At 54.8% G+C, this 26,254-nt stretch overlaps 1 protein-coding gene across 1 annotated transcript; it reads right to left on the bottom strand.

The window, feature by feature from the left end:
• Positions 1 to 385: 385 nt before the first annotated feature.
• Positions 386 to 1,678, bottom strand: TMEM200B (transmembrane protein 200B). The gene has a single exon (XM_054395478.1). The coding sequence runs from the start codon at positions 1,676 to 1,678 to the stop codon at positions 386 to 388; it is 1,293 nt and encodes a 430-aa protein (XP_054251453.1).
• Positions 1,679 to 26,254: the final 24,576 nt, after the last annotated feature.

Below are 26,254 nucleotides of genomic sequence, written 5' to 3'. Positions count from 1 at the left end.
AAGGGGACATCACCCCCAGAAACATCCTCCCACCCCAACCCCGCTGAAATAAAGTGCTGCAGGGGCTTGGTGGGGCTTCACCCACCCCTGTGTCCCCATCCCACAGTTTGTGTTGGCTCCCAAAGCGAGGGCTCCTCTGGAGAAGATACCAAGGATGAGGGCTTGTAAGGCCAAGGGCATCTACCAGGAAGCCGTCAAGAGGCAGCCAGAAGAGGACATCCCACCCTAGGTGAGTCCTCCTCCTGGAGCAGCATGTCAGGACCTCCCTCCTGGCATCTGCTTAAAAACGCTGTCCTCAAACCCCTCCTGGATGTGGGGTTTGGGGGTCGCTGGTGGGTGCTGGGGGCAGGATGAGGGACTGTGATGTCCCAGGGACGTTGGGACATCAGACCTGTGAGCCCTGCTCCGTTCCCACTGCCCAGGAGCTGGGTCGGGGCTCGCCCCGGCCGGGGGGCTGGCAGTGCTCCAGCAGCTGGTCCGAGGACTCGCCAGTGCTTTCCAGTTTGGTGTAACCCACCAGGCTGACCTGGTCCAGGCGGGGCCAGCTCCGGTTCTTACGGTCTTTGATGGAGGCCACCAGCAGCACCCCCGGCCGGCCGAGGTCCAGGGACTTGGAGTGTCCTGGGGTGTGGAGCTGTGCATCGAGGCTGAGCTCTGCCATCGCCAGCTCCGCGCTGGGGCAGCTGCCATCCATGTTGATGACAACATGGCCACTGCCACCACCTCGGCCCTGGCCGGGGGGCACCTTGCTGCTGCTGGTGGAGAGCTGCGGAGCCTCAGGGAGGGGCTGGGTGGGATCCCCCTCCGCTGCCAGCCCAGCCCCCCGCGCTGCCGCGTCCAGCAAGCAGTTGTTCAGCTTGATGACAGGCAAGGCCAAGGCGCCCACGGCCGAGGACACCAAGGACTCAGCTCCAGTGTGGCAGGAGAGGCCAAGGTTGGCCTCAGTGGAGGCACCGGAGCGGAGGCTGAGGAGGGAGGCCGCGGGGGACGCTGCTGGGTGCTGGAGGAACTCGGCCATGGCCTGCAGCCTGTTGGGGCCGTAGCAGTCAGACCACTTGCTGCTAGGGCTGTGGCAGGGCTGGCAGGAGAGATCCACCTGGTAGCAGCCTTCCACGCACTCAGCATTGGCCCTGGGGACAGGCTGGCCCTCCTCACGCTGGCAGTGCCCATCCTCAGGGACGGCCCCCTCGGGGCGCCCCCTTGCCATGGCGTAGAGCCCCTTCTGCATCAGCCGGCGGGTCTCCATGTCCCTGTTCTCGTAGAGCATGGTGTTGGCGCAGATGAAGATGAAGAGCCCGATGCCCATGATCACAGGGCCGATCAGCTTCAGCTTCTCGCTGTGGGGCACCTGGCTCCTCGCCGGGGCCACCTCCCTCCTCACGTCCCCCGAGGTGCTGCCGTTCCCTGTGCTGGCCCCGCTCGCCCCAGCTCCCCGGTGGGGCCAGTAGCCCACCACAGCGATGGTCATGCCCACCAGGACCACCGAGATGCCCACCATGACGAAGGCTCCTGAGGGTGAGCGCATGCGGAGCTGCCCCTTCACCTGGACCTCCGGTGGGGACTTGCGCCGCAGCCGACGCCTCCGGCGCCGCGGTGGGGCTGGGGGCACCGCTGGCTTGGTGCCCTCTGCCTCTGGCTCCCGCCTGGGCCCACTGGCTTTGGTGCTCTCAGCTGTCATCGTCTCTGGCTCGGCTGCTCTTCCTGCACGGTGGGGAGGAGAAAGAGGTGAAGAGACATCACTGGAACGTGGGGAGCACAGAGATGCCAGGAGCAAAAGGATGCTGGGAGCATGGGTGGTGGGACTACAGGGATGTTAGGAGCATGGGGACCAGATGGGAGCATGGGAATGCTGGCAGGATGAGGAGCAGATGGATACTGGGAGCACTGGCATGCTGGGAACACTGGGAGCACAAAGATGTCAGGAGCATGAAGTCTACAGGAATACTGGGACAAAGGGGTGCCAAGAGCATGAGAAGCAAGTAGACACTGAGAGCACAGGGGTACTGGGAACAGGGGAGGCACAGGGACACTAAGAGCACTGGGATGCCAAGAACATGGGGAGCGTGAGGATGTGAGGAGCACAAGGATCACAGGGACAGCGGAAGCATGGGGATGCCAGTCACAATGAGGACACAGGGATACCAGGAGCATGGGGATGCTGGGAGCACAGAGGGCACTGAATCCATGGACTGCACCACATCAGGGACCAGCAGCTTTGCTCTCCTCCCTCCCAGCCCACTGTCCTTCTCTCTCCCCACTCAAGTGGTGGAAGGGCCATGGAGCTGCCTCTGCACTGCCAAAACCTCAGCACTCTTACCCCTAACCCCCCTGAGCAAGGCAGTGAGGATGGAAGGGACACAACTGCCCCATGGGCACAGAGATATCACTGGCATCAGGGGCCCAAATGACCTGTCCTGGGTCACCAAGTTCCACCCCATCTCCAAAAAGTGCCAGCAGCCAGCTCAGCTTGACAGCAGGGAGGGAAGGAGTTCTTTATTTGCCGACCAGGGAAACTGAAGCATGGCTGCATGTGAAACCCCAAACCAAGGGTCTGACAAAGCCCTGTGAGCGACGCAGCTCCTCACTTTGCTCTGTCCCTTTCCAAACACGACCTAAAAACCCCAAACCATTCCCCTCGAGCTGCTCATCAACCTGTGCTGGAGCAAGCACCAACCCAGCACCCACCTGGGGTTTAAGCTGAGAGAGGCATTTTCCTCAACCTGCTGCTATCTCCTGCTTCAGGGGGAAGCCAACCCCCTGGGTGCATCCACAGGGTCCTGCCCGCACACACACCAAGATCTCCACATCCAGGGATCTTGGGGGCCTTGCAGAGGACAAGAAATTTCCTTTTATCCAGCAATTTGTTTCCCAGAGGAGCAAGAAGGTGTCAAAGCTGCTGCCCAAACCAGCTGGTGACCAGCCCAGCAGGGAAGCATCAGCTGGGCTGGCACTGGTTTGCAGGGGGTAAGTGGTGCCCTGTGAGACAGTGAAGCTTAAAACATGCTCTGAGCACAGCCCAGACAGCAAAAAACCCAACATCTTTAAAATAAAATCAATAACTTCCTGCTGGCAGGAATTGTGTCCCCATAGCCTGTCTGCTGTGTGCCCAGTGATGGTTGGCACCGTGGGCTGTGGCTGTGCAGCCAGGGCAGGACGCTGTGTCCGTGCCCTCGGCTGCATCTCCTGGCACTGCCAGCATGGGAACGCTGCCCAGGCTGTTCCCAAACCGGGGATGAGCCACTGGGGAGAGCAGGGACTGCTGCAGGGTGGCCCCCAGCCAAGGGATGCTGTGGAAGGGGCTGCAAAGTCCCTGTAGCTTAAACGGCCAAGGGATAGCATTTGGATAGCATGTTGGCATTGGTAGGATGAGGAAATGGCCTCAAGTTGCAGCAGGAGAGGTTTAGGTTGGACATGAGGAACAATTTCTTTCCTCCAAGAGTGGTCAGGCATTGGAACAGGCTGCCCTGGGAGGTGGTGGAGTGAATGTTCCTGGAGGTCTTCAAAGGACGTGTAGACATGGCACTGTGGGGCATGGTTTAGTGGGCATGGTGGTGCTGGGTTGATGGTTGGATTTGATGATCTTAGAGGGCTTTGCCAACTGAAACAATTCCAGGATTTTATGATATTCAGCAATTAAAGGCCAGAAAGCAAACCCAAGGAGAAACACCCTGGTAGGAGGAGGTTGACCACTCTGATTTTGCTCCCTGAGATGAATGAAGGACCCAGAACCAACAACCAGCATCACCAATGGCAGAAAAATAAGATACTATGGGCTGGACTTTTCTTTTTTTTTTTAATTTCTCCCTAGTCTTAATCATCTTTAGGTGTTATTAGCATCAGAGGGAAGGAATTAAAGCTCTGAGTTGCAGGATGACAGCGTGTTCCTGGTACAAGGCTGTCAAGCTGTGACAATTTGAATAAGGGAGATTTAAAGGGAAAAAATAAAGTCCCAAACAAACCAGCCCAACCCACGGCCCACTGCTGAGTGGGATGTTCAACCTTCCTGCCAAACCAGCTGATAAATCCTGCACTGCAATGGGGGAAACACAACAAACCCAGTGCAGGGCTCGCCCTGAGTGGGAAAATGAGTCCTTAAATATTTTGGTATTGAAGGGAAACAACTGGGCACTGAACACAGCCCAAAGCCTGGGGGTCTTTTGCCTCCAAACACCCTGATTTAGGTTATGTTCCAGCTTTCTCCAGCGACCAGCTTTGATTCAACCTCTCTTCATTTTGTATCAAACCCTTTAAGCACGTTGCTTGCTTCATAGGGATTAAAAAAAGGCTCCCTAAACCACAAGAGAGGAGCAAAGGCTTTCTGATACTGACTGGAAGGGGAGAACTTGAACTCCTCCCAGGGGTCAGCCCCTAGAGTTATGCTGAATACACACACACCCCCCAACCATCTCCAGAGTTTGGACCCAGACCTCCTTCAGCCCAGTTCTGCCTCTTTAAACCCAGCTCTGCCTCTTTAAAGCCAATTCTACCTCCTTAAACCCAACTCTGCCTCTTTAAGCCAATTCCCTTACCCCTACTAAGCCCCATGGAGCCAAACCCAGCACCTCTGGGGATCCCAAGTATCCCTCCAGGTCCCACCCAGGGATTTGGGTTGAGCCCAGGTGATGTTCCCCTTTGCTATACCACATTGCTGTACCCAGCCCTCGTACTGGACACAGAGCTAAACTGGGGCAACTGGGCTGCTTCAAAAATGGGTGCAGCAGGACCAGAGGCTGCCCACCCACCTCATATCCACAGGATCCAGATCCAGGCCTCTTTTCCCTCTCCTATCCCTTTCCCTGGGTGCAGGGATGGAGTTTCCAGGCAGGAGGGCCAGGCAGATGCCAGGAATCCACCTTAGGGCAGGGAATTCCCTTTACCCCTCACCAATCCTCTGCCATCATCCCTGCCCCAGAGTCTTCTTCCTCATGTCCCCAGCGCCCAATCCCTGCCTGCTCCTGAAGTTGGAGCATTCGATTGCTCATCGCTGGGGTTGGTTGTTCCCAGAGTTCAAACCCATTATTTTTATTAATAGAATCCCCAAGGTTATATAAGCTCTTTAAAAAAAAAATAATAAAAGAAAAGAAAAAATAAACCCAGGCACTGCCATCCAGCTCCACCGCTCGCAGCCACTCACAAGCAAATGCAATCACTCAAGGCTGGACCCAGCTCAGGCTGGGGGTGCTGCCAGGGCAGGGGGCAGCCTGGACCCTTGGGGAGGGCAAGCAATAGCCCAGGGCTCCTGGCTACCTCCTTCCAGCCCTAGAGCAGCCACAGGTTCACAGAACGCCTCCAGTTTTGATTCTCAGTGAAGAGGAACAAAAGGACAAGAGGTAAAGGGTGGGGGCCAAGAGGCTGGGGCCAGGCTCTTGTCAGTGCTGCCCAGAGACAGGACAAGGAGCAGTGGGCACAAACTGGAACTCAGGAGGTTCCATCTGAACAGGAGGAGAAACTTCTTCAGTGTGAGGGTGCTGGAGCCCTGGAGCAGGCTGCCCAGAGAGGCTGTGGAGTTTCCTTCTCTGGGGAGATTCCAAATCCAGGTGGCCATTGTGATCCTGGGCAAGCTGCTGTGGGTGCCCTGCTTTAGCCAGGGTGGTTGGACTGGATGATCTCCAGAGGTTCCTTTCCAACCCCACCATGCTGGGATTCTGTGATTCCATGGTTCTGTGAAATGGATAGCAGGATGGAATGGGACAAGGAGCTGCTCTGCTGCCAGGTTCAGAGTTAAGCCTCCAATCCCCACAATAAGCCTGGCATTAAAATAAACACAAATATTTCTCTAATCCCCCCATCACAAGGACATGTTGCTGGCACCACCCTCCCACCCCAGTCCTCTTCTGCCTCCTTCATAGAGAGAGCACCCCAAAATGTGACACTACACCCCAACACATCTGACAACAGTGGAGCTGGATGGGAGGTAAAGGGGAATTTGAGGAGGGCCCCTCTTGCAGACGAATTCCCTTATCCACTTGGTGCCCTGGGGATGCTCTGCCTCTGCCATGTCCACACTGCCAACATGATGTGCAGCACACCACAGGCTATCAAAATGCAGATTTAGCCCCAAAACCTCCCCTCCAGTGAAGGATGAGGGACTGTGATGGTGCCTGGCAGTGCCACCCTGGGGCAGTGCCACAGGACATGCCACTAGCAGCCAGCTAGTGATGTGCTGGAGAGCTGGAACACCATCTTATGCCAAAGAGCCAAGTGCAGGCAACACTGGGGGCAGCTGCCCCCTCCCACCTCTGCAGGTTTATCAGGTTTTGTCTCCCTCACCCATTATCCTTCCAGGAACGTGCCCAGATCATACCTGGAAAGGGCTTTGGTGCAGGACAGGCTCCACCATGGACCTAAAGCCCAGCATCTCCCTAGGGAAAGAGTTTCCACTGCTGTCCTGCCCTGCTCCAGCTGTATGGCACAATCCCATCCTGCACCCAGGATCCCATCCCCCGGATGACATCTGCAGAGCATCACCCCAGGGAGGTGGCACTGGGAGCAGCCCAGGTGTAACCAACACTCAGGAAATACCTGGCAAACAGAAACACATTTCTCTGTGTTTTTTTTTTTTTTCCCAAACCTCTGTGACCTCAAAGCTGCTCTCCTGATCTTGGGGGAAAAGCTCAGTTTGGTGCCACATCAGCCAGGGTGATGTGTGAGGACCCCCAAAAGCACCAAGGCACAGAACAGCTTCCTCCACCTCATCCAATGCCCCAAGGTTGCCTGTGATGCCAAAGTCAGCGATGTCAAAGCCTGTGGTGGCTGATCCCCCCCAAAATCCCCAATCCACAGGGAAGGGGAGGCCCAGCAGCCAGGACCTTAGGGATATGAGGATGCTCTGAGCTGTGCCGTGAGAGCCCTCCTGGCTTCCCACCCACCTGAAGGCAGGCAGAAGGGTAGTGACAGTCTGCACTGCGCTCTGATGGTTAAAAATAACTCCCTTCTTCAGCCTAACCTCCACTGCCGCCCCCACGGTGGGGCTGGGAGGGGACTGTGTGGAGCAGGATCTGTCCCAGTGCGGGGGCATCCCTCATCTTGGATGCTCGGGGTGGTTTGAGGCCCCTGTGGTGCCTCCTCCTTGCCTATTTGTCTCAATTCACTTTGAATTCCTCCCCCTTGGCTGCACATTAAAGATGGCCAGAGAGAAGAAACAAGATAAAAAGCCACCAGGCATCCTTCTGGGTCTCTCTCAGCAGGAGAAAACCTTCTCACCGTTCCAACAACCCCCAGCAGCTCCCAGTTTGAAGTTGCAGAGTCTCCTCCAGGCTCACTCCCGAGGGGTTAAAGCTCCCCACTGTGACCCCAGCACAAGCCTGTTCCCAACGTGGTGACAAAATCTCTCTCTCCAGCTTCAGCTTTCATGGGGGACACATGTTAATCAATCAGAGTTAATTAAGTTCCCTCACAGAAGCTTCCACACAACCCAGTAATGCTAACTATCATGGCATGGGAAGGATTATCCCCCCTCCCAGCACCAACCGTCTTCTGGTCCTGGGCTGAGGGTCTCACACCTGATTTTAACTGGGCTTGTAGTGCAGAAGACCCCAGGTGTGACCTTCCTCTGCCCATCACCCAAAGGTGATGGTTCCTCTGTCTGAACATCCCTTCTTCCTCTCTCCACACCAGTGAAGACCTCAACCTCCCCAAGGACAGGAGGGATGAGATGCTCACATCCAACCACCTCCTCTGCTCCTAGAGACATCACCTCCACGTTTGGCCAAGCTGTGGAGAAGAAGCACGAAATAATGGAATCACAGAATGGTTTGGGTGGGAAGAAGCCTTTAAAGGTCATCTTTTCCAACCCCCCAGCAGTCAGCAGGGACATCTGCAACTACAGCAGGTTGCTCACAGCCCCAAACAACCTGACCTGGAATAGTTCCAGGGATGGGGGATCTCCCACCTCTCTGGGCCAGGGTAACCCTCAGAGTAAAAAAATCTCTTTCTTTCTCTCCAGTCTGAGTCTCCCTCTTTCAGTTTAAACCATCACCCCTCGTCCTGTCACAACAGGCCCTGCTCAAGTCTGTCCCCAGCTCTCTGAAACACCACCAGAAGGTCTCCCTGGAGCCTTCTCTTCTCCAGGCTGAACACCACCAAGATGCATTTTGCTGGATTCCCATCTTACAGAATCACAGAATCATTTAGGTTGAAAAAGACCTTTGAGATCACTGAGTCCAACCATAAACTGCCAGGTCACCAACTAAACCGTGTCCCTCAGGTCACACATCCCAGACAGCAGCCAGCAGGGCCACCACTGTCACTTGCAATACAATCCAGAACAGCAGGCTACAGGAAAAGATGGTGCTGGGGTGGGCTGAGGACACAGATGGGCCTGTCCCTTTGCTTTCTGCTTGATGAGCTCCTCCAGAAGGTCCTGATGGGCAAATGAGATCCAGCAACACCCAGGAGTGAGGAGAACCTTCAGTGCCCCTGGCAGCTCCTTTCACCTTGACTTCTCCAAAGTTCTCCCAGCTCCCAGAACAGGGCCATCCTCTAAACTCCTCTTACCCCTCAGGCAAAGAAAGTGCATGGAAACATCCAACCCACTGCTAATTACTGGCGCTTGCTTTACCCAGATTTGCTGTGCTAATTAGACTGATCTCCACAGCTGGGAAATGAGCTGCAGTCACCCAGAGCCACGAGCAGATCACGCAAGCCGGCTGGATGCTTAACACTTGTCAGACCCCTACCAAGGGGATCCTCATTCCCAACTGCTCCTGCTCCTGCTCCCCAACAGGCCATTGTTTAAGCAGACAATAGAACCACCACCGAGTTGTGAGTTCCTCCTCGGAGCTGATGCTGAAACCAGGACATCTGCATTGCTCAACTTTGTCTGATAGGAACCAGATGCAAATAATTAATAAATCCAAATTCAAGCTAATGCAGGCATCTAAATTTAAACAGAAAGCGGGTTTCTAATGGCAGCTTTCTGCTGCCTCGGAGGAGGAGGAGGAGTGGGGAGCTCAGGGGGATTTCCTGGGAGAATTCCTGCCTCCTGGAAGCAACGCAGGGTGCCCGGGTACCCAGGGATGTAGGCTGCAGCCAGGCACCACGCACATCCTCATGACCAAGAGAAAAAGAAGGAGGGACAAAAGCAATCCATAAACTGGGATTTCCAGGGAATCAGGACCAAACTGTGAATTTGGCACCTTCCCTGCTGCTCCTTGGAAAAAAACCCTGCCAGTGGGGAGGGAGCTGCCAAGTCCTCCCTGCTCCCAGGCATGGCCCAAGTGATCCAGCGGATTACAAACCCATCTCATCCCACCCCAGAGACACACATCCCACTCTGCTGCAAGCCCTGAAATTCCCAGCCATATTCCCAGCTGGGATCACTCTTGCCTCTAGCATCTTAAACCTCCCATCTCCCCTCTTTACCCTGCACACCACCCCCCCCCCCCCCCCCCGATTCCATGCACAGGATCAAAATCCACCTGGAAGTGTGCCAGGAGCTCGCTGTGGTTTTTCCCTGCTCCAAACAGCAAAGCTGTGCCACTTATGCCAAAAACTCTCCCGATTCCAAACTCCAGGAGCTACTGGGATAATTGCCACCCTCTTTCCCTCTCTCGAGGCTCTACACCAAACCCTGCACGGAAACGAGCTCCTCACCCTCTGCGAGGGGACTGGGAAGCTGCTGGGATTTGGGTCTCCCAGTGGGGTGCTGCCCAGCTCCCTGGTCCTGGCCGTGCCAGGGTGCTTGTGTGTGCCCACGTGTGGGGTTGCACACGAGTGTGAGTGCACATCTGTGCACATCTTTGCACATCTGTGTGTTGATGCCTGCACGTGAGGCTGTCTGTGGGCTGCACGTGTGTCCATGGCTGTGTGCCCAGGTGCCCGTGTCTGTGACTGTCCCTGTGTGTGCTGGGTCTCTGTGGGAGTGTGTTTGTGCCTGTGGGTGCCCTGTGCCTGTGAGTGCCCATGTTCATGGGTGCCTGGTATCTGTGGGTGCCTGGTGTATATGGGTGCCCTGGGTCCACAGGTGTCCATGAGTGTCCCCTGCCTATGCCTGTGTTCATGGGTGCCCTATACCTGTAGGTGCCCTGTGTCTGTGGTGCCCTGTGCCTGGGAATGCCTCATACCCATGGGTGCCTTGTGTCCATGGGGTGCTCACGCTAGTGGGTGCCTGATGCCTTTGTGTGCCTTGTGCCGGTGGATGCCCATGTTCATGGGTGTCTCATGCCTGTGGGTGTCCTATGCCCGGTAGTGGCTGGTGCCTCTAAGTGCCCATGTCTGTGGGTGTCCGTGGGTGCTCTGTCTCCATAGGTGCCCTGTGCCCATGGCTGCTCATTGCCGCTGCATACCTCGTGTATGAGTGCCTGGTGTCTGTGGGTGCTCTGTGTCCGTGGATGCCTATGCCCGTGGATGTCTGTCTGTCTGTGCCCGTGCCTGTGGGTGCTCCGTTGCCCGTGGGTGCCCCTAACTGTGGGGCTGGTGTGGCCGGGGCTGATCTCAGTGCGCCCGACGGGCGCCGTGCTCCTAAGTCCGTATGTCCGTGCGTCTGTGTCGATCCGCACCCGCCGGTTCCTTTCTCCCCTTCCTCCTATTCGCCCCTTCAAACCACCCTCCCCCTGCCCCGCACTCACCGGGGGCCGCCGAGTCGTGCTCCTCCCGCCGGGACCGGGACCGGCACCAGGACCGGAGCCGGTGCCAGTGCCCCGGGGGCGGCGGGCGCTGGGCTCCTCCGCCGCGGCCGGGGCCATGGAGCTGCAGGAGGCAGCGGGATCCGGCTCCCCGCTCCCAGCTTCCCGCTCGCCGCCGCCGGGACGTCTGGAGCTCGGGGCGGGGGGCGGCGGGTTCCGCCCGGCCCCGGTTCTCCGCCCCGCCCGGCCCCGGCCGCGGCCCCGCGGGAGGGCGGAGCGCCGGGATGGCGGGGAGAGGGGGTGTACAGAGACACGGGATCCCCTCCTGCCCCTCCCCGGGGTGCGGATTCCGTTTCCCGGCCGTGGGAAAGTTGCGATCGCTCCGCGGGGCTCGGTGAGGTTTTCCCGGCTGGGAGCGCGGCTGGAGCCGGGGGAGCGGTGGGGGGAGCGCGGGCAGCCGCCGGGTTCAACCCCGGGCCCTGGGTCGGTTCCTCACTCTGCCGTGCCAAGCCCCTTGCGCAGGTTGAGACCTCCCTCAAGTACCCGGGGGGATGCTCAGGGTGCAGGGACCCCTCACCCACGGCACAGCCCCCCAGCTCCGTGGGCCCTGCGGATCCCATTTCTCCCACTCAGGCCAGTATGCACCAGTTTTGGACTTGCCGGAGTCTCCAGCTGTGAGAGCGCAGGGAGGGGTAGCATTGCCCTGAGTTAACTTTGGCAGCCGAGGCGGTTGATACAGCCCCCACCCCGCAGACAGCATCTCAAGCAGGTTCCAGAGGCACTTTCTCCCCCAGGCAAGGCACAGAGAGAGATTCTGTCGGGCTCTGAGTGCGGTGCTTTGCTTTTGGTTCTCTGAACCTCCCAAAGAGACACACACAGATCTCATTAGCCCCAGGGATCATGGTACTGAATCCCCATATGCCTGTCCTCCCATCCCCATCCCAACATCCCTTCATCCTGGTCCTCACATCCCCATCTCCACGTCCCTGTATCTCCATCTCCACATCTCCAATACACATCTTAATCCTCACATCCCTATCTCTGTGTCCCCATTATCCCTCTGTATCCCAACCCCCACATAGCCATCCCTCCATTCCCATCCCCATATCCCCAACCCTGCATCATCACCTCTCCATCCCCACAGCCCTGTCCCAATCTCCACATTCCTACCCCTATCCCCACATCTCCATGTTCACAGGGCAGCAAGCAGCATCCCCTCAGGGGCGTAACCAGGGTATCACATCAGGATGCTCTGACACCAATGATCCCAGCTCTCACTGCCACACTCACACTCCATTGCACTGGGAAGTGCTGAGGAGACTGGGCCCAGCTGTCCTCCAGAGCCAGTGAGGTTTTGCAGGCAGAGGATACTCATCAGCCCTTTGCTGAAAATGCCCCAAGCTTGGTTGTCCCTTCCCTGTCCTCCTGGTAGATCTCAGAGCACCAACCCAGACCTTGCTCTCTCCAGGGACCACAGCTCCGCAGTTCCCTGCATGACTGCACCCAGGAAAAGGGTTTTAGGGGAAAACTCAGGAATGGGGCACAACACACCAAGCCCTCACCTGACTTTGGCAGAGGAGCAGCACCTGATGATGAGAGAAAGAAAATCCCCACTTGTGAAGATGCTGTGTGGGGTCTTCTTCATCCATCCCCTGCAGCACCTGGGAAACTTTGGAGCTTCTTGGGTGCCAGGGAGGGGTGAGGGGGTTCAAGGTTCCAGCTGTGCTGGACTGGAGCTATCCTGTGTTCATCACAGCCACCCAGGCAAGTGACCAAACACAACTGCCCGAGGAGGGTTGTTTGACTTTGTCTTTTTCAAGTGATGTGCTCAAGGTCTCCCTTCACTGCCACTGGAGACCATCTGGGCACTCCACACTCCAGGAGAAATTACTGCTTTTGAGAAAAATTTGGTTTCTATTCAGAAACCTGTACCTGTGCCAGGCTGAGCTGGCCAAGAGCAGGAGGGGGAAGTGTTGAGAGCTCTGTGTTGGGAGCAAGGGGCAGCACGGGCAGGGAGGGGACAGGCAGTGCCTGTGCACCCCATGGGCACATAGCTGCTCTGGCACTGTCTATCCCCACATAGGAGCCTGCTCCAAAGCAATGTTGGTCTCATAACATAATGGGTCTACCATTAATGTGATAAAAGATGCTGCAGGCAGCTGCCTGCAGCTTTCCGGGGTTCAAGGTGAACCATGCAGGGAACAAGCTCCTGCAGAGGAGGAAGAGCTCTGCTTGGCTCTTCCACCCCTCCTCACAGAGCAGGAGGTGGGTGTTGCTGCTGCCTGTGTCCACACAGACAAGTGAGTCTTGCAGAGAGACAAAGAAATTAACTCACTGGGGATGAAAGTGACAGGAGGGAGAGAGGGGAAAGTGGCACAGAGAGGAGGCTCTGAGGAGGAGCTTGCAGCAAGACCAAAGGAGATGAACCTGGTTGCAGCAGGACCAAAGGCTCTGAGCACTTTCCCTGATGTTCTAGGAGAGGCTGGTCAGTGGTGGCTCTTAGAAGTGTCTTGGATGGGGCAGAACAACAAAAAACGATAAGAAAAAGAATCAACATCACTGTCTCTCTTCAGAGAGAGCAGAAATGGATCTCATGGCAATTGGGCACCTCCCTTGACTTTGGGGGAGAGAGGGAATCTGCATCAGCCTTGGTCCAAGCTCTGGAGACTCTGACAAAGGCTCCTCTGAGAAGGAGACAGAGCCTGGACAGGAGGGACCATGTGGATGGAGGCAGGACAACTAGACAGCAAGTGATCACAGCCAGGATCTGAGATCAGAGAGAAGGAATGTTGTTATGGAGAGGCTGAGAGCTCGGGGTGGGGATGACTCATGCCGGAGAACATACAGCTGTTGGAGAAAGATTTGGCACCAGCCACTGAACCTTCCCCGTTAGCAGAGAGGGGAGAGAGGAGCCTCCACGATGTCTCTGATCTGGCAGAGGCAGCTGCCAACCTGTGCTGGAGGTGATGTGGAGGGGAAGACTGCCTGCCAATGCAGGGTCATGGCTCAGGGAGACATGGTGGGCAGCAGGCTCAGTGGTGAGGTTTCTTGCTAGCAGGGTCACTGCTGGCTGAGGGACCTGCTGAGGCTGGGCTGCTTTTGGCTGGGGTCAGTGATGCTGCCTGGGGACAGGGGGAGATGCAGCAGTGGGGCTGGGATCATAGAATCATTGTATCATGGAATGGTTTGTGCTGGAAGGGACCTTTCTAACCCCCCTGCCATGGGATGGGGCTGCTCTGGTCAGCTCTGTTCAGCCCCAGGGTCCAAAGCAGACATCACAGACTCATAGAATGGTTTTGGTTGGAAGAGAGCTGTGAGATCATCCATTAACCAGCACTGCCAGGTCACCACCAAACCATGTCCCTCAGCACCACAGCTATGAAGATTTTAAAATCCCTCCAGGGATGAGGACACCAGCACTGCTCTGGGCAGCCTGTTGCAGGCCTTGACAACCCTTCTGAGGAAGAAATTGTTCCTCATGTCCAACCTAAACCTCCCCTGGTACAACCTGAGGCTGTTCCCTCTTCATCCACCTTTCCTAGTAATGCGGAAAGCGAGGCCCAGAGCATGGATGTGATGCATTCCCACCACAGAGTCAGCTGAAGGGGTTATAAAGCCTCAGGACAGCTCTTGCTTGCTGCATCCTCAGCCCGTGGTCATGCTGGGAAGAGCCAGACCACTTTGTGGCTGGAAGCAATCTCCGGCTGAGGAGTCAGATCACCATCCCCTCCTGAGCTGCTGGCAGCCAGCACTTGTAGGGCACTATTATTCCATCCAGATTCCACCCAGCTTTCATCCAGCTTCTATCCAGCTTTCATCCAGCTTCCACCCATGGGAGAAGCTGCAGCAGCTTCCTTAATATTCACAAGGTTGCTGCAGAGAGAAGAGGGCATAACCATTCTGCACTGTCCACTGATCCAAGGCAGGCAGGGAAGGAGGTTTGGGTGAGGCAGCAGGAGCAAAAGTCCCTTTCAGAAAGATTTTTCTTGGATGTCTTGCCTGGAACTACCCACAGCACCACATTCCCAGTGCCATGGGACAAAGAGCTCCAGGGGCTGCTTGGGGTGTGGCCCTGTTTGAGTGGTGGCTGAAGCAGCTGTAAATACAAACAGCCTGGTTATTAATCATCTGCTGTCAATGCAGAGTTATTACTTTTATGTCCCTGGAAAAGTAATTATCTCTGACTTTTCAATAGGAACCTGGAGAAGCTGAAAGAGTGGAGCTCTGGAAATGTCACCCATCTCCACGTGGAGGAAAACCTGCAGATTCTCACAGATTAATACCAGTTAACCCAATTTGCAAAGCCAGCCAGTTTGAACAGCTTCCCAAAGCTCCACAGGAAATCTCTCTTCCCTCTCCAGTGATTTCTAATCCAGCCCTGCACACTTTTCCTGGATGGCACACGTCACACTGCTCTTTGTGATGCTGCAGTTTATTCCCTGCCCCAGGAATGCGTGTGCAGGAGAGGAGGTGGGATCTGATTTATGGCATCCCTCCTCCACTGCCATGTAAAGCCATTCCTCCTCGCCTGACCAGGCTCAGGGCTCACAGAGCTCCGTGTAAAGAATTCCTCCTTCCGTACAAACAATCCCAAAAGAAAGATTTTTCCACTTGAAGGGAACATCAAGCTGATAACTCCAGGCCAAAAAACAGCTCTGTCAAGTTTTGTGCAACTGAAAGTCCACAGGAACACCTCCACTCTTGACACAAACTCTTTGGGAAGATAGCGTTGCCTGCTGCAGTTACATTCCTGATGCTCCAGCAGCCGCTCAGGGAGAGGAGGAGGAGGAGTGAGGAGGAAGATGCTGCACACCTGGGACAAGCAATAGCCAGAAGCCACTTGGCCGTTGTGTTTCCAGCTCCAACAGCACAGCATTAGCAGGAGCTGGGGGAGGAAAGCTCCGCTGAAGCTGGGTTTAATCTCACCCAGCAGCTCTTTGAAGCTGAGCACACACTGTGTGTGGAACCACAGAGAGCCAGAGGAAAGGTGCTCGCTCCCATCCTGCACACACCTACTGCCTTTGTGGGTGGCTCAGGCTGGGAGTCAGGGCCCTAATTTCAAGCAGCCAGAAGTGTTCAGGACAAAGGGTTTTGCTCTGCAGTAGCTACATCTGGTTAGAGAATCAGAGAATGGTTTGGGTTGGAAAGGACCTCTAAAGGGTATCTGGTCCAAAGCCCTCTGCAGTCAGCAGGGACATCCTTCACTAGGTAAAGATGCCCTGAGCCCTCTCAAGCCTCACCTTGAATACTTCTAGGGATGGGGCCTCAACCACCTCCCTGGGCAACCTGTTCCACCACCCTCGTGGCAAAGGACTTGTTCCTAACATCCAATGTAAATCTGCTCTTGTTTGCTTGGTCACACAAGGGATGGAGATCAGACTCCTGATGGGAAGAAGGGACCATCTAGGAAGACCACATATTGGAGAGAAATTCTTGAGAGTGAGGGTGGTGAAACACAGGTTGCCCAGGGAGGTGATGGATGCCCCTTCCCTCAAGGTGTTCAAGGCCAGGTTGGATGAGGCCTTGAGCAACCTGGACTGGTGGGAGCTGTCCCTGCCCATGGCATGGGGTTGGAACTAGATGATCTTCAAGGTCCTTTCCAACCCAAACCATTCTATGAATCTATGAAAGCTTCTCCCAAAATGCACCAAAAAGCTTTACCTTCAAGCTCTTCCCCAGATATTGGCGATGTTCCTGCATCATAATCTTTGGGTTTGTCATTTGGGTTATGTTCTAAATTACAAAGCATTAGTGCTTGCTAATGTTGAAGCAAGAAATAGAAAAGCTGGAGCAGAGTGCTTCAGCTAAAGCTGGAATGGGATATTTTGCAGAAATGCAATATTTGGAGATTGCCTTTTCATTTCAAAATGAGCCATAACAATTCCAGCTCCACACAGCTCCTGGGGGGAAGGCAATTTGTATGTCTAACCCTCTCCTGCTCTGGCAGTGTGGGCAGGCTGAGCTCTTCCTGATGTCAGGTAGGGCAGCTTGGCCAAACCCCAGCAGTTCAGGGATCTTTGTGATGTCTCATCCTATGGGAGAAATCCTGGAGGAGTCCAACAAACCTGTCACAGCCAAAGAGGGAAACACATTCTCAGATCCTGTTTGGTTGAACTGCTGAGCTCATTGCTGCCAGGGCTCATGAACAAGCTCAGAAAGGGAGAACTCAGACTGTTGGAGAAGTCCATCAGCAGATAATGACTGTGGATCCATGGGGTGACATCTGCAGCCACAGAAACCCTCCTGGCATGGGCACTCTCAAAGGATGGAACCCACCAGGAAAGCATTGTGCTCTTCATGCCTAGTTCTCACCTTGGTTCCCAGGCTGCACTTCACACCCCCTCCCCTGCCCATGCCTTGTTTGTCCCCTCCCCTATTAAGTCACGTCCTCATGAGCAGCTCCCCCTGCACTCCACATCCCCAACCCTCCCCACTGCCCATTCCTCGTTTGTCCCCTCCCCTATTAAGTCACACCCTCATTAGCACTTCATTAGCAGCTCACTTCGCTGGGCGGTAGGGGAGAGGGCTGTTCCCTGCTCACAGCCTGACGGAAGGACTCTCTAAGTGGAGGTGACACCGATGGGGTCTGCCAGTGTCCCTGGTCCTTGTTGCCATGGGTAGGACACAGAGACATCTTGTGCCAAAATCCTCCCTTGCCACAGGGCAAAGGGAGATTCAGACCAGAAAGAGGGAAGAGATTTTAGATGCTCAGGTTGCCCGGAGAGGTGGGAGATGCCCCATCCCTGGAAGCATTCCAGGTCAGGTTGTCTGGGGCTCTGAGCAACCTGCTCTAGTTGCAGATATCCCTGCTGACTGCAGGGGGGGTTGGAATAGATGAGCTTTAAAGGTCCTCTCCCACCCAAACCATTCCATGATCTTATGAAAACGTTTCAATATTCATTTCACAGATGCAGAAGCTGAGCATCTTCACTCCATCACTCAGGGGAAACCACAGGGTTCAGGGCAGCCATGAGAAGAGGATGTCTCCTCAGCTCTCTAGGTCCACAAGCTGAGGACACACCTTTAAAGGATCAGCACATTGACAATTCCCCAAATATTTCCCAAATGTCCCTGCATCTCCCAAAGACAGGGAATATCCCCAAAGCAGAGATGTGGCCTTGCTCACTTCAGCGATGCCTCTTGCTGTGTCTGAGCATCACCTCCCCAGGCAGCCCTGGAGAAGGCTCCAGTTCTGCTACTGAGCCTCTAAAGGATTAATAATAATAAAAAAAAATCAGCTGGTGCAGTGGCCACAGCCTTTTCTTGGGTGTGCAAGTGAGGTACTGCAGGAGGAGCAGGAGCAGTGTCTCAACACTGAAATGTTTGTCTGCTCCTCTTCCCAACAGCTGCATCTCAGCATCCCCCAAACCTTAGTGCTCGTATCTGTGGCCTTGCTTCAGATAGCAGCAACCTGGGCTAGTGGAAGGCGTCCCTGCCCACAGCATGGGGTTTGGAACTGGATGGTCTTCAAGGTCCCTATCATCCCAAACCATTCTATGAACATCCTGGGGTGCAGGCAAGGGGTGGAGACCTCAGGAGGAGGGAGGACTTGGGCAAAGGACTTTGGCAAAAGACATGAATCCAATCTGAAGCTCCTAACCTGGAGCTCAGGCACAAAGCTCTCTTGATTTGGGTTCATCCCTGGCTACAAACTCATCCTCTGCAGTCCTTCCCTCGACACATTCGGATCCCCCCCGCCACGCCGCTCCGCAGGCGCAGAGCTGCCACGAGCGAAGAGCATCTCTCACTTCCCAGGGCTCGGGATGCAAAGTGCTCCCACACAGCTCTCTGCCATGCTCCTGGCAGGGCAGCCCCCTGAGGGGCTCAGCAGGGGATTTCAGCCCTACAACACCAGAACCTCTAAATCCTTCCTGTCCCACCCCCAGGGACATTAGCCTGGCAGCAGGCCTGGAGCTGCACCCTGGTTGTGTTTAAAGGTGATGGTGGTGGAGTGGAAGTGTAGGGCCAGAGCAGGCTGATGAGTCTGAAGCTAAGAGAGCCAAAAGGCAGAAGCCCCCAAGCATTTAAGAGCATCTTTTGAGGAACTAATTTCCCTCTGACCAGCTCAGATGTGGAGGTTTATCTCAGACATCTGATTTTCCCTTCTCTAGAAAGGTCCTGGGGACCGCCTGGCTGCTCAGTGAGACCTGGGGACCTCATCAAGGGCCATGGGGTTTATGCAGGGCTGGGATTCACCCAAAGGGCAGTTCCCACCCAAAGGGCAGTTCCCACCCAAAGGCCCATTCCCACCCAAAGCAAGCCAGAGCAGAGCTTGTTTGCCGTATGGTGTGGCCAGCGAGCATCTGGGAGGGAGGCAGCCACAGACCAGCTCTCCACAGTTTCATCTTTGCAATTTCCTTCTCCTCAGACAGAAGATCAAGAGGAAGAAGAATCAGAGAGGGGACATTTGTTGCAATCCTTCTCCTCTCCTCTTGGAAAGGTCAGATGCTGAGGGTGGGAACCTGGCACACCAGTTATTCCCAAGGAATTATGTGGGCTCCAGCATCTCACTGTGCTTGACCTTCCAGGGACAGGAGTGGGCTCCATAGATGGACCAGAGCAAGGAGAGCTATTAATGCTAATGGGTGGGAAGTGGCCATGAATAAATCAGCAGCATCTTTCCAGCCATCAAAGCCTGAAACCTTCCAGCATGGAGTGGGAAGCAGAGGGGATGTCCAGCCAATGTGTCTGGGTCATGACAGAGGCCATTTGATGCTGCTGCCTCCAAACTCAGAAGACTTGGTCCCACAGACTCCCACCCTGCTGCTGTGGGGTGGGAATTTGGACCTCAGCCCTGTGCAGAAACCCCCTTGCAAGGCCACCCCTGAAGATCAGTGAGTGAAGCCTTGCATTTCTGAACACTTCCAGGCTGGATCTGGGCAGGAGTTCCACACTTGTCCTTTTGATGCCACTGACAGGAGAGAAAATGCAGGAAGGCATCAGCAGTGCCAGCCTTGCTTTAACCAGACACATCCTTCTGCCTCCAACCTGGCCTCTGTAATCCCAAATCCTGGGTATTAGGCATTTAATCTTGCATTTTATCATGTCTCCTCTTGTGGAGGGTCTGAAATTAAAAGGAAAGCAGGGAAGAGCTGAGCCTCTGTGGGTCTGATTGGTTGTGGCTGGTGGATAAGGAGGAAGGAAGGAGAAAGTCGCAGCAGGTTCTTCCGCTGCCTTTCCTCAGCACTTCCCAGGCAGCTGCAACTATTCCTGGAGAGGGGAAGTGATGCAGCATCAGAGGAGGGAGGGGAAAAAATGCCCTTTCCCTGGACAGAGGAGGAACTGGTGTCTGTGTCTCAGCTGAGCAGCTCCATGGAGCAGAGCCAGGCTGGGCTGGAGCCTGCAGACTCGATTTTCCATGATGCAGACTGGGATGTGGGAAGGAGAGGGACTGAGGAGTGACACAGACAAGGCAGGGGTTTCATGCCTTTGATATCTTCTCCTGCCTTGCAGGAGAGCTGGAGGCATCTCCCCCTGCGCAGGGTGGTGCTGGGGTAGATCCTGCTGTGAGCAGAGCTGATGCTGAGCACTGGAAGTGGCAGTGGGATGAACTGGGGACAGAGTCTGAGGGGATGTGGAGCAATGAGCTGGGGGGCAGGGATCCTCATTTCCAAGCACTGGGAGCTGGCAGTGGTGTGGGTTCAAGCTGCAGCTCCCAGCACAGGTCCTAGCTCTGCTTTGCTGATGCACTCCAGGTCCTAGGATGTAAAAATCCCAGTTTCCATGCTCTGCTCCCAGCCTGTTACACATCCTCTGCCCATCTCAGTTTTCACTCCAGAACATAAGTCACAATGAAGGACACCTCACCATGAATGTCCTATCACCAGGCACCCCCAGATCCTCCCAGTGCTCAGCAGAAATGGAGAGCCCCTGGCTCATTAATGCACTAAATTATTATTGAGATTTTAATTGCATTTTCCCACCCCCCCACATGTACCAAGGGACTGCACCAGGACCTCAACTGAAATAGGAGGCTGTACCTTGAATCCTGGGTTCAGTTTTGGGCCCCTCACTCCAAGAAGGACATTGTGGAGCTGAGCAGGTCCAGAGAAGAGCAACAAAGCTGGGGAAGGGTCTGCAGAACAGGGCTGAGAAGGAGCAGCTGAGGGACCTGGGGGTGTTTAGTCTGGAGAAAAAGAAGCTGAGAGGAGACCTTCTGATTCTCTACAGCTCCCTGAAAGGAGGTTGGAGCCAAGTGGGGGTTGGTCTCTTCTCCAAAGGAACAAGCAACAGGGTGAGAGGAAATGGCCTCAGGTTGCAGCAGGGGAGGTTTAGATTGGAGATGAGGAACAATTTCTTCCTCAAAAGGGTGTCAAGACCTGGACCAAGCTGTCCCGGGCAGTGGTGGAGTCCTCGTTGCTGGAGGGGTTTCAAAGCCATGGAGATGTGGTGCTGAGGGCCATGGTTTAGTGGTGACCTGGCAGTGCTGGGGTCTGGGGGGGGGGATCTGAAAGGTCTCTTCCAACCAAAATCACTTTAATAATCTATTAGCAACAGGGATGTACCTTCAAAACAAGCAGATCCACAGCTGATGAGGTACAAGCAAAAGCCCAGATGGTGAAGCTGTGATCCCACTTTTCCATGTTTACCAGGACAAAGCACAATGTTGGAGCTTCAGCATCTCCCCAGCACCAACCAGCAGCTGCTGGGGAAGGTCACTGGGAACCAGTGGCTAGGATGCTGCAAGCCTTCAGCACTGGCAGCTTGTGGGAACTGCTGAATCTCCCTGGGAAGAAGATGAATTTTGGAAGAACTCTGCACACTTAAAGAATAATGCAACTGCCAGGCACTTAACAGAGCCCAGAGTAATGGAAGTGACAGCTGGAGCTTACCCAGGTAAAACTGCCAGAGCAGAGGCTCTGGGGACAGGAGAGCAGCTCCAGGATAAAGTAGGACACTTTCAGACCCGAATCTGTGAGGTCTTGCCCTGTGTGGGTGTGCAGAGGGAGTTGTGGCCCTGGAGATGGGGCAAGGAGGGGAGATAGGACCTCTCTCACCAGGCTGAAGCTCTGCAGCATTCACAGGTCAATGGCACTTGTGGGACCAGGCTGTGCCACCCTGTCCTTGCTTCCCACTCCATCACAGGCACTCCTGGTGATACATGGGTGATAAAAGATCCAGAAATATGCAGTTTTAGGCCACCAAAGTGGCAAAGCACCCTCCAGCAGGCAGCCTGCTACCCTAGACTAGCTCCTTGCTAACGACTGCAATTAAGATTAAAGTCAGAATTTTTGCAGCAAAAGCATTTTCACCTTAAAAATAAGAGAGAAGGGGGGGGGGGGGGGGAAGTGTGATGGAACAACCCTGCTCTCTTTCATCTTTACAGTGAGTTTTCCCCACTCTGCCTCTCCTCCAGTGCTGACCTCAGCTTCCTCCACATCCCAGTACATCAGGAGCCAGTTTCTCTCCAGCACCTCTTGCAGGGCACCTTATAAATTCCCACCCAAAGGCTCAGCACCAACACAGATCACTCACAAATGAAGGAAACAACAGCATCTGCCTGGGGGTTAAATAAAGCCCCAAGTGTCATGGGGCTGCAGATCGTCCTCTGCCAGCCTCAGCTGAGCCCCCCAGCCCTGCAGGTTCTCCATGAGGTCCCTCCTGTCCTGGGTAACAGCTGAGATGTGTTATCCTCCTTGATGGGATCTTGGTGAGGGCTGGGCACAGCCTTGGGTTTGCATCCTCAGCTGCACAAAACTCCTGTCCCTTTCCCTGGGCTTCCCTCACCAGTGGGGAGATGGCTTAAATCCCTCTGGGTGCAAGGTCAGTGCTGAGCATGGTCCCTGCTGGGCATGGGAGAGGGTTTGCAAGGAGAAGCTACAAGAGGCTCAAAGCTCCCAAAAGCAGAGGTGTGTCAGCAGATTCCCATTTATCTCACACTCCTCTCTGGAGAAATAGTGGAAATGTGGAATTCAGTGTGACCCTCTGCCTCCTGCAAAACAGCCACCCTGCTGCTGTCCCAGGCTGGGGTGCTGCAGGGCAAAGGTGCCCACAAAGAGCATCCTGCAGCTTAAAGCCAGCATGAGAACTGGGAGCTGCCCAGTCCCAGCCAGCCAAGCATCCATGTGGCAACCATTACCACACACACAGAGAGAGACAGACAGACTCACAGACAGGCTCACACACAGACATTCTGTTCTCTCCCCTGCCAGCCTCCTGCCCTTCTAGCTCCTAACCAACCCCACATGCTAACCAGCAGGCAGAGGCAGCCTGCCTGCCCCTGCTTTGCCAAAAGGAGCCCAGCTTGAGCCCTCCCAGCCAAAGGACTGCTCAGCCTCTCCCTGCTCTGTTGTGTGACCCAATTCTCAGGGACAAACATCCAAAAGCTGCTCTCTGGACCCTGGGAGCAGCCCTTGTGAGCTCCCACTCTGCCAGGACAGGGTTGGAGGCTGCAGTGGTGCAGCCAGGCAGCGTGTGGGGTGGTTTTGTGAGCAGAGCCAGCAGTGCTGGTTGCAATTAGCACAGCACAGCCCTTCCCATTACAAGGTCTTGCCTCTGGCCCTCAGCAAACTTCAAAGCCCTTGGCTGGAGTTTGTTGGCACCTGGTGAATTTTAACCCCTCCTCTCCAAGAGCCTCGTTGGAGAGGACTCTGCTGGTGGGGCTGAGGGCATGGAGCAGAGGTGAGGGGGCTGGATGCACAGACAGGAATCCAGGAAGTGAAATAGCAGCAGTTACAGAGCTTTGGTGGGCAGTTTCACCTAGAAAACACCAAGCTTTGCACAACCCACCCCAGGCTGCACATCTCCATGTACATTGCACCAGTATAGGGGTGGGGCTGACCTGCTGGGGAGCAGCTCTGCAGAGAAGCATCTGGGAGTGCTTCTGGGGGGTAGCAAGTTGCCTGTGAGCCAGCAATGTGCCCTCATGGCCAGAAAGGTCAATGGTCTCCTGGGAGGCATGAAGAAGAGTGTGGCCAGCAGGTCAAGGGAGGTTCTCCTCCCCTTCTGCTCTGCCTTGCTGGTGTCCTGGGTCCAGTTCTGGGTTCTTCAATTCAAGAAAGACAGAGAACTGCTGGAGAGAGGTCCAGGGGAGGCTATAAAGATGCTGAAGGGGTTGGACCATCTCTGTGAGGAGGAAAGGCTGAGAGCCCTGGGGCAGCTTAGCCTAGAGAAGAGCAGCCTGAGAGGGGATCTGAGCAATGCTCAGCAAGAGCTAAAGGGTGGGAAAGGAGCTGGAAGCCTTCTGCTGTGAGGCCAGGCTGAGGGGTTGGGTTGCTCAGCCTGGAGAAGAGAAGGCTCCAGGAAGACTTTCTGGTGGCCTTTCAATGCTTAAAGGGGGACAGACTTTTGAGCAGGTCCTCCTGTGACAGGACAAGGAGTGCTGGCTTGAAAGTAGAAGAGGGAGATTCAGACTGGAGAGAAGAATTTTTTTCCATTGAGGGTGGCGAGACCCTGTCCCAGGTTGCCCAGAGAGGTGGGAGAGGCTCCATCCCTGGAACCATTCCAGGTCAGGTTGTTTGGGCCTCTGAGCAACCTGCTCTAGCTGCAGATGGCCCATGGCAGGGAGGTTGCAAGTAGATGCCCTTTAAGGTCCCTTTCAACACAAGCCATTCTGTGATTCTATGATTCAAAGGTCTCAAGACCTGCTGTTGACTCATGGAGGAGGCTCTCCAGACCTCTGATCCTCTTCAGCTTCCTAATCCCCATCAGTGATGTTTTTCCTGGAGATATTTATGGCTCTTTCATGTTGCTTTCCATGTCCCACTGAATATTGCATGTGCTGTTGTTCCCCAAGGACCAATAGTCTGAAGAAAGCTGAATCTTTGCAGGCTTTTCTCGAGCTGCTAAGTGGCACCTCTCCTCTTGCCCAGCATGATTATAGCACTGCATTTACCACTGATTATATTTGCAGGCACTTTGGGGTGTGATTATTAGCTGAAACTTGTCAAGGAGTCAAGCCCAAGGAGCATCTCTGGGGGCTGCAGTTGGAAAGCCAAAGCAGCTTCTCTCCTTCTCTCAGGGGCAGGTGTTGGAGGCTCAGTGGAGCTGGATGGTGGCAGGGATCTAAGCCACCCTTGAAGGGGTCTGAGCCATCTGACCCATTTTTTTCCCCATCCCCACTGTCATGGGATATTTAGGTGAGATCCTGACCCAGACATGGACAACAAGAAGCAAACCCAAGCACAAATCCAGGCTGGCCCTGCAGAGAAGGACTTGGGGGTGCTGGTGGATGGAAAGCTGGACATGAGCTGGCACTGAACGCTGCCAGCCTGGAGCCAGCCTGTCCTAGGCTCATTCCCAGCAGTGTGGGCAGCAGGGGCAGGGAGGGGATCTGCTGTGCTCTGCTGAGACCCCACCTGCAGTGTTTGTGCCAGCTCTGGAGTCCTCAGCAGATAGAGGGGGCCAGAGTGGGGCTGGCAGGGCTGGAAGCCCTCTGCTGTAAGACCAGGCTGAGAGAGTTGGGTTGTTCAGCCTGGAGAAGAGAAGGCTCCAGGGAGACCTTCTGGTGGCCTTTCAGGACTTAAAGGGAATGATCAGAGAGCTGGGGACAGACTTTTAAGCAGGATCTGTTGTGACAGGACAAGGGGTGATGGTTTGAACTGCAAGAGGGAGATTCAGACTGGAGAGAAGGGAGAAATGTTTCATGCTGAGGGTGAGAGCCTGTCCCAGGTTGCTCAGAGAGGTGGGAGATGCCCTGCCCATGGAACCAGTCCAGGTGAGGTTGGCTGGGGCTGTGAGCAACCTGCTCTGGTTGCAGATGGCCCTGCTGACTGCTGGGGGGTTGGACTGGATGACATTTAAAGGTCCTCTCCCACCCAAACTGGTCTGGGATTCTGTGATCCTGAGCAAGTACTAGAAGCTAAAAACAGGGTGAAAAAAAGGCAAGAAACAGGCAGGAAAGGAGATGTGCAGGTCCAAAGGGAAGTTGGGGAAGCTGTGCCATGACACAGGGGCCTTGCAAAGCTTCATTCCATACAAAGTGCTTACAGAGATCATTATCCTGATTTATGGAGATCCAAACTCACACCAGAGGAACTTAGGAACTTATTAAAGAGTAGCCAGAGAAGAGCCTTGGCCTCGACTTCCACCCAGAGAGAAGAAATTCCTGGGAAGAAGCAGTTATGTCCCAAGAGGGAACTTGGCTGCTGGAGTGCTGCTTTCCTCTATGAGCTGCTTAATCTTCCTAGAAATGATGGGAAATTTGGGATGATTTTCTGGAGAACAGGGAAATGAATCAGCTCACAATCCCTGGAGCTCTCCCAAGGCAGCAGCCTGAGCTCTTTCAGCTTCTCCAGGAGCCAGAAGAGGTCCCAGGGGAAGGGATCAGCTGAGGAGCAATGGGTTTTGACACCACATTAAGCAGAAGACTTGGATTTGGTCTCCAAGTGACTGTGTCTAGATGAAAAGCAGGGGATAAAAAAGGAGGAGGTGCCTTGTGGGAGAGTAATTCACCAACCCTGCTAACAGGGGCAGGGCTCTAACAGGCAGGGAAATAATTAACACTCTGCCAAGGGCTCAAGTGGTGATTTTATGAGGCCTGCTGAAGCCAAGCTCCCATAGGAGCATCAGACTGGGGTTGTTTTTTTTCATCCTTTTGGGACTATTTCCTGATCTCACATCCAACTATTGATTTTTCTTATCTGTGGATTTACACTGAGCTGCCTGAGCAGCACTGAATTAATTGACCCCTCCTGCCCTGTGAGGAAGGAGCTTCACCACACCCCACCTCTGGGACCACCTGAGCCTTG

The sequence above is a fragment of the Indicator indicator genome, chromosome 33, assembly GCF_027791375.1.
Source record: "Indicator indicator isolate 239-I01 chromosome 33, UM_Iind_1.1, whole genome shotgun sequence".
Taxonomy (NCBI): domain Eukaryota; kingdom Metazoa; phylum Chordata; class Aves; order Piciformes; family Indicatoridae; genus Indicator; species Indicator indicator.
This window is presented reverse-complemented; position numbering and strand designations above follow the sequence as displayed.

Coding starts and splice junctions, on each gene's coding strand:
- TMEM200B (XM_054395478.1), bottom strand. CDS start 1,678: ATGACAGCTGAGAGCACCAAAGCCAGTGGGCCCAGGCGGGAGCCAGAG.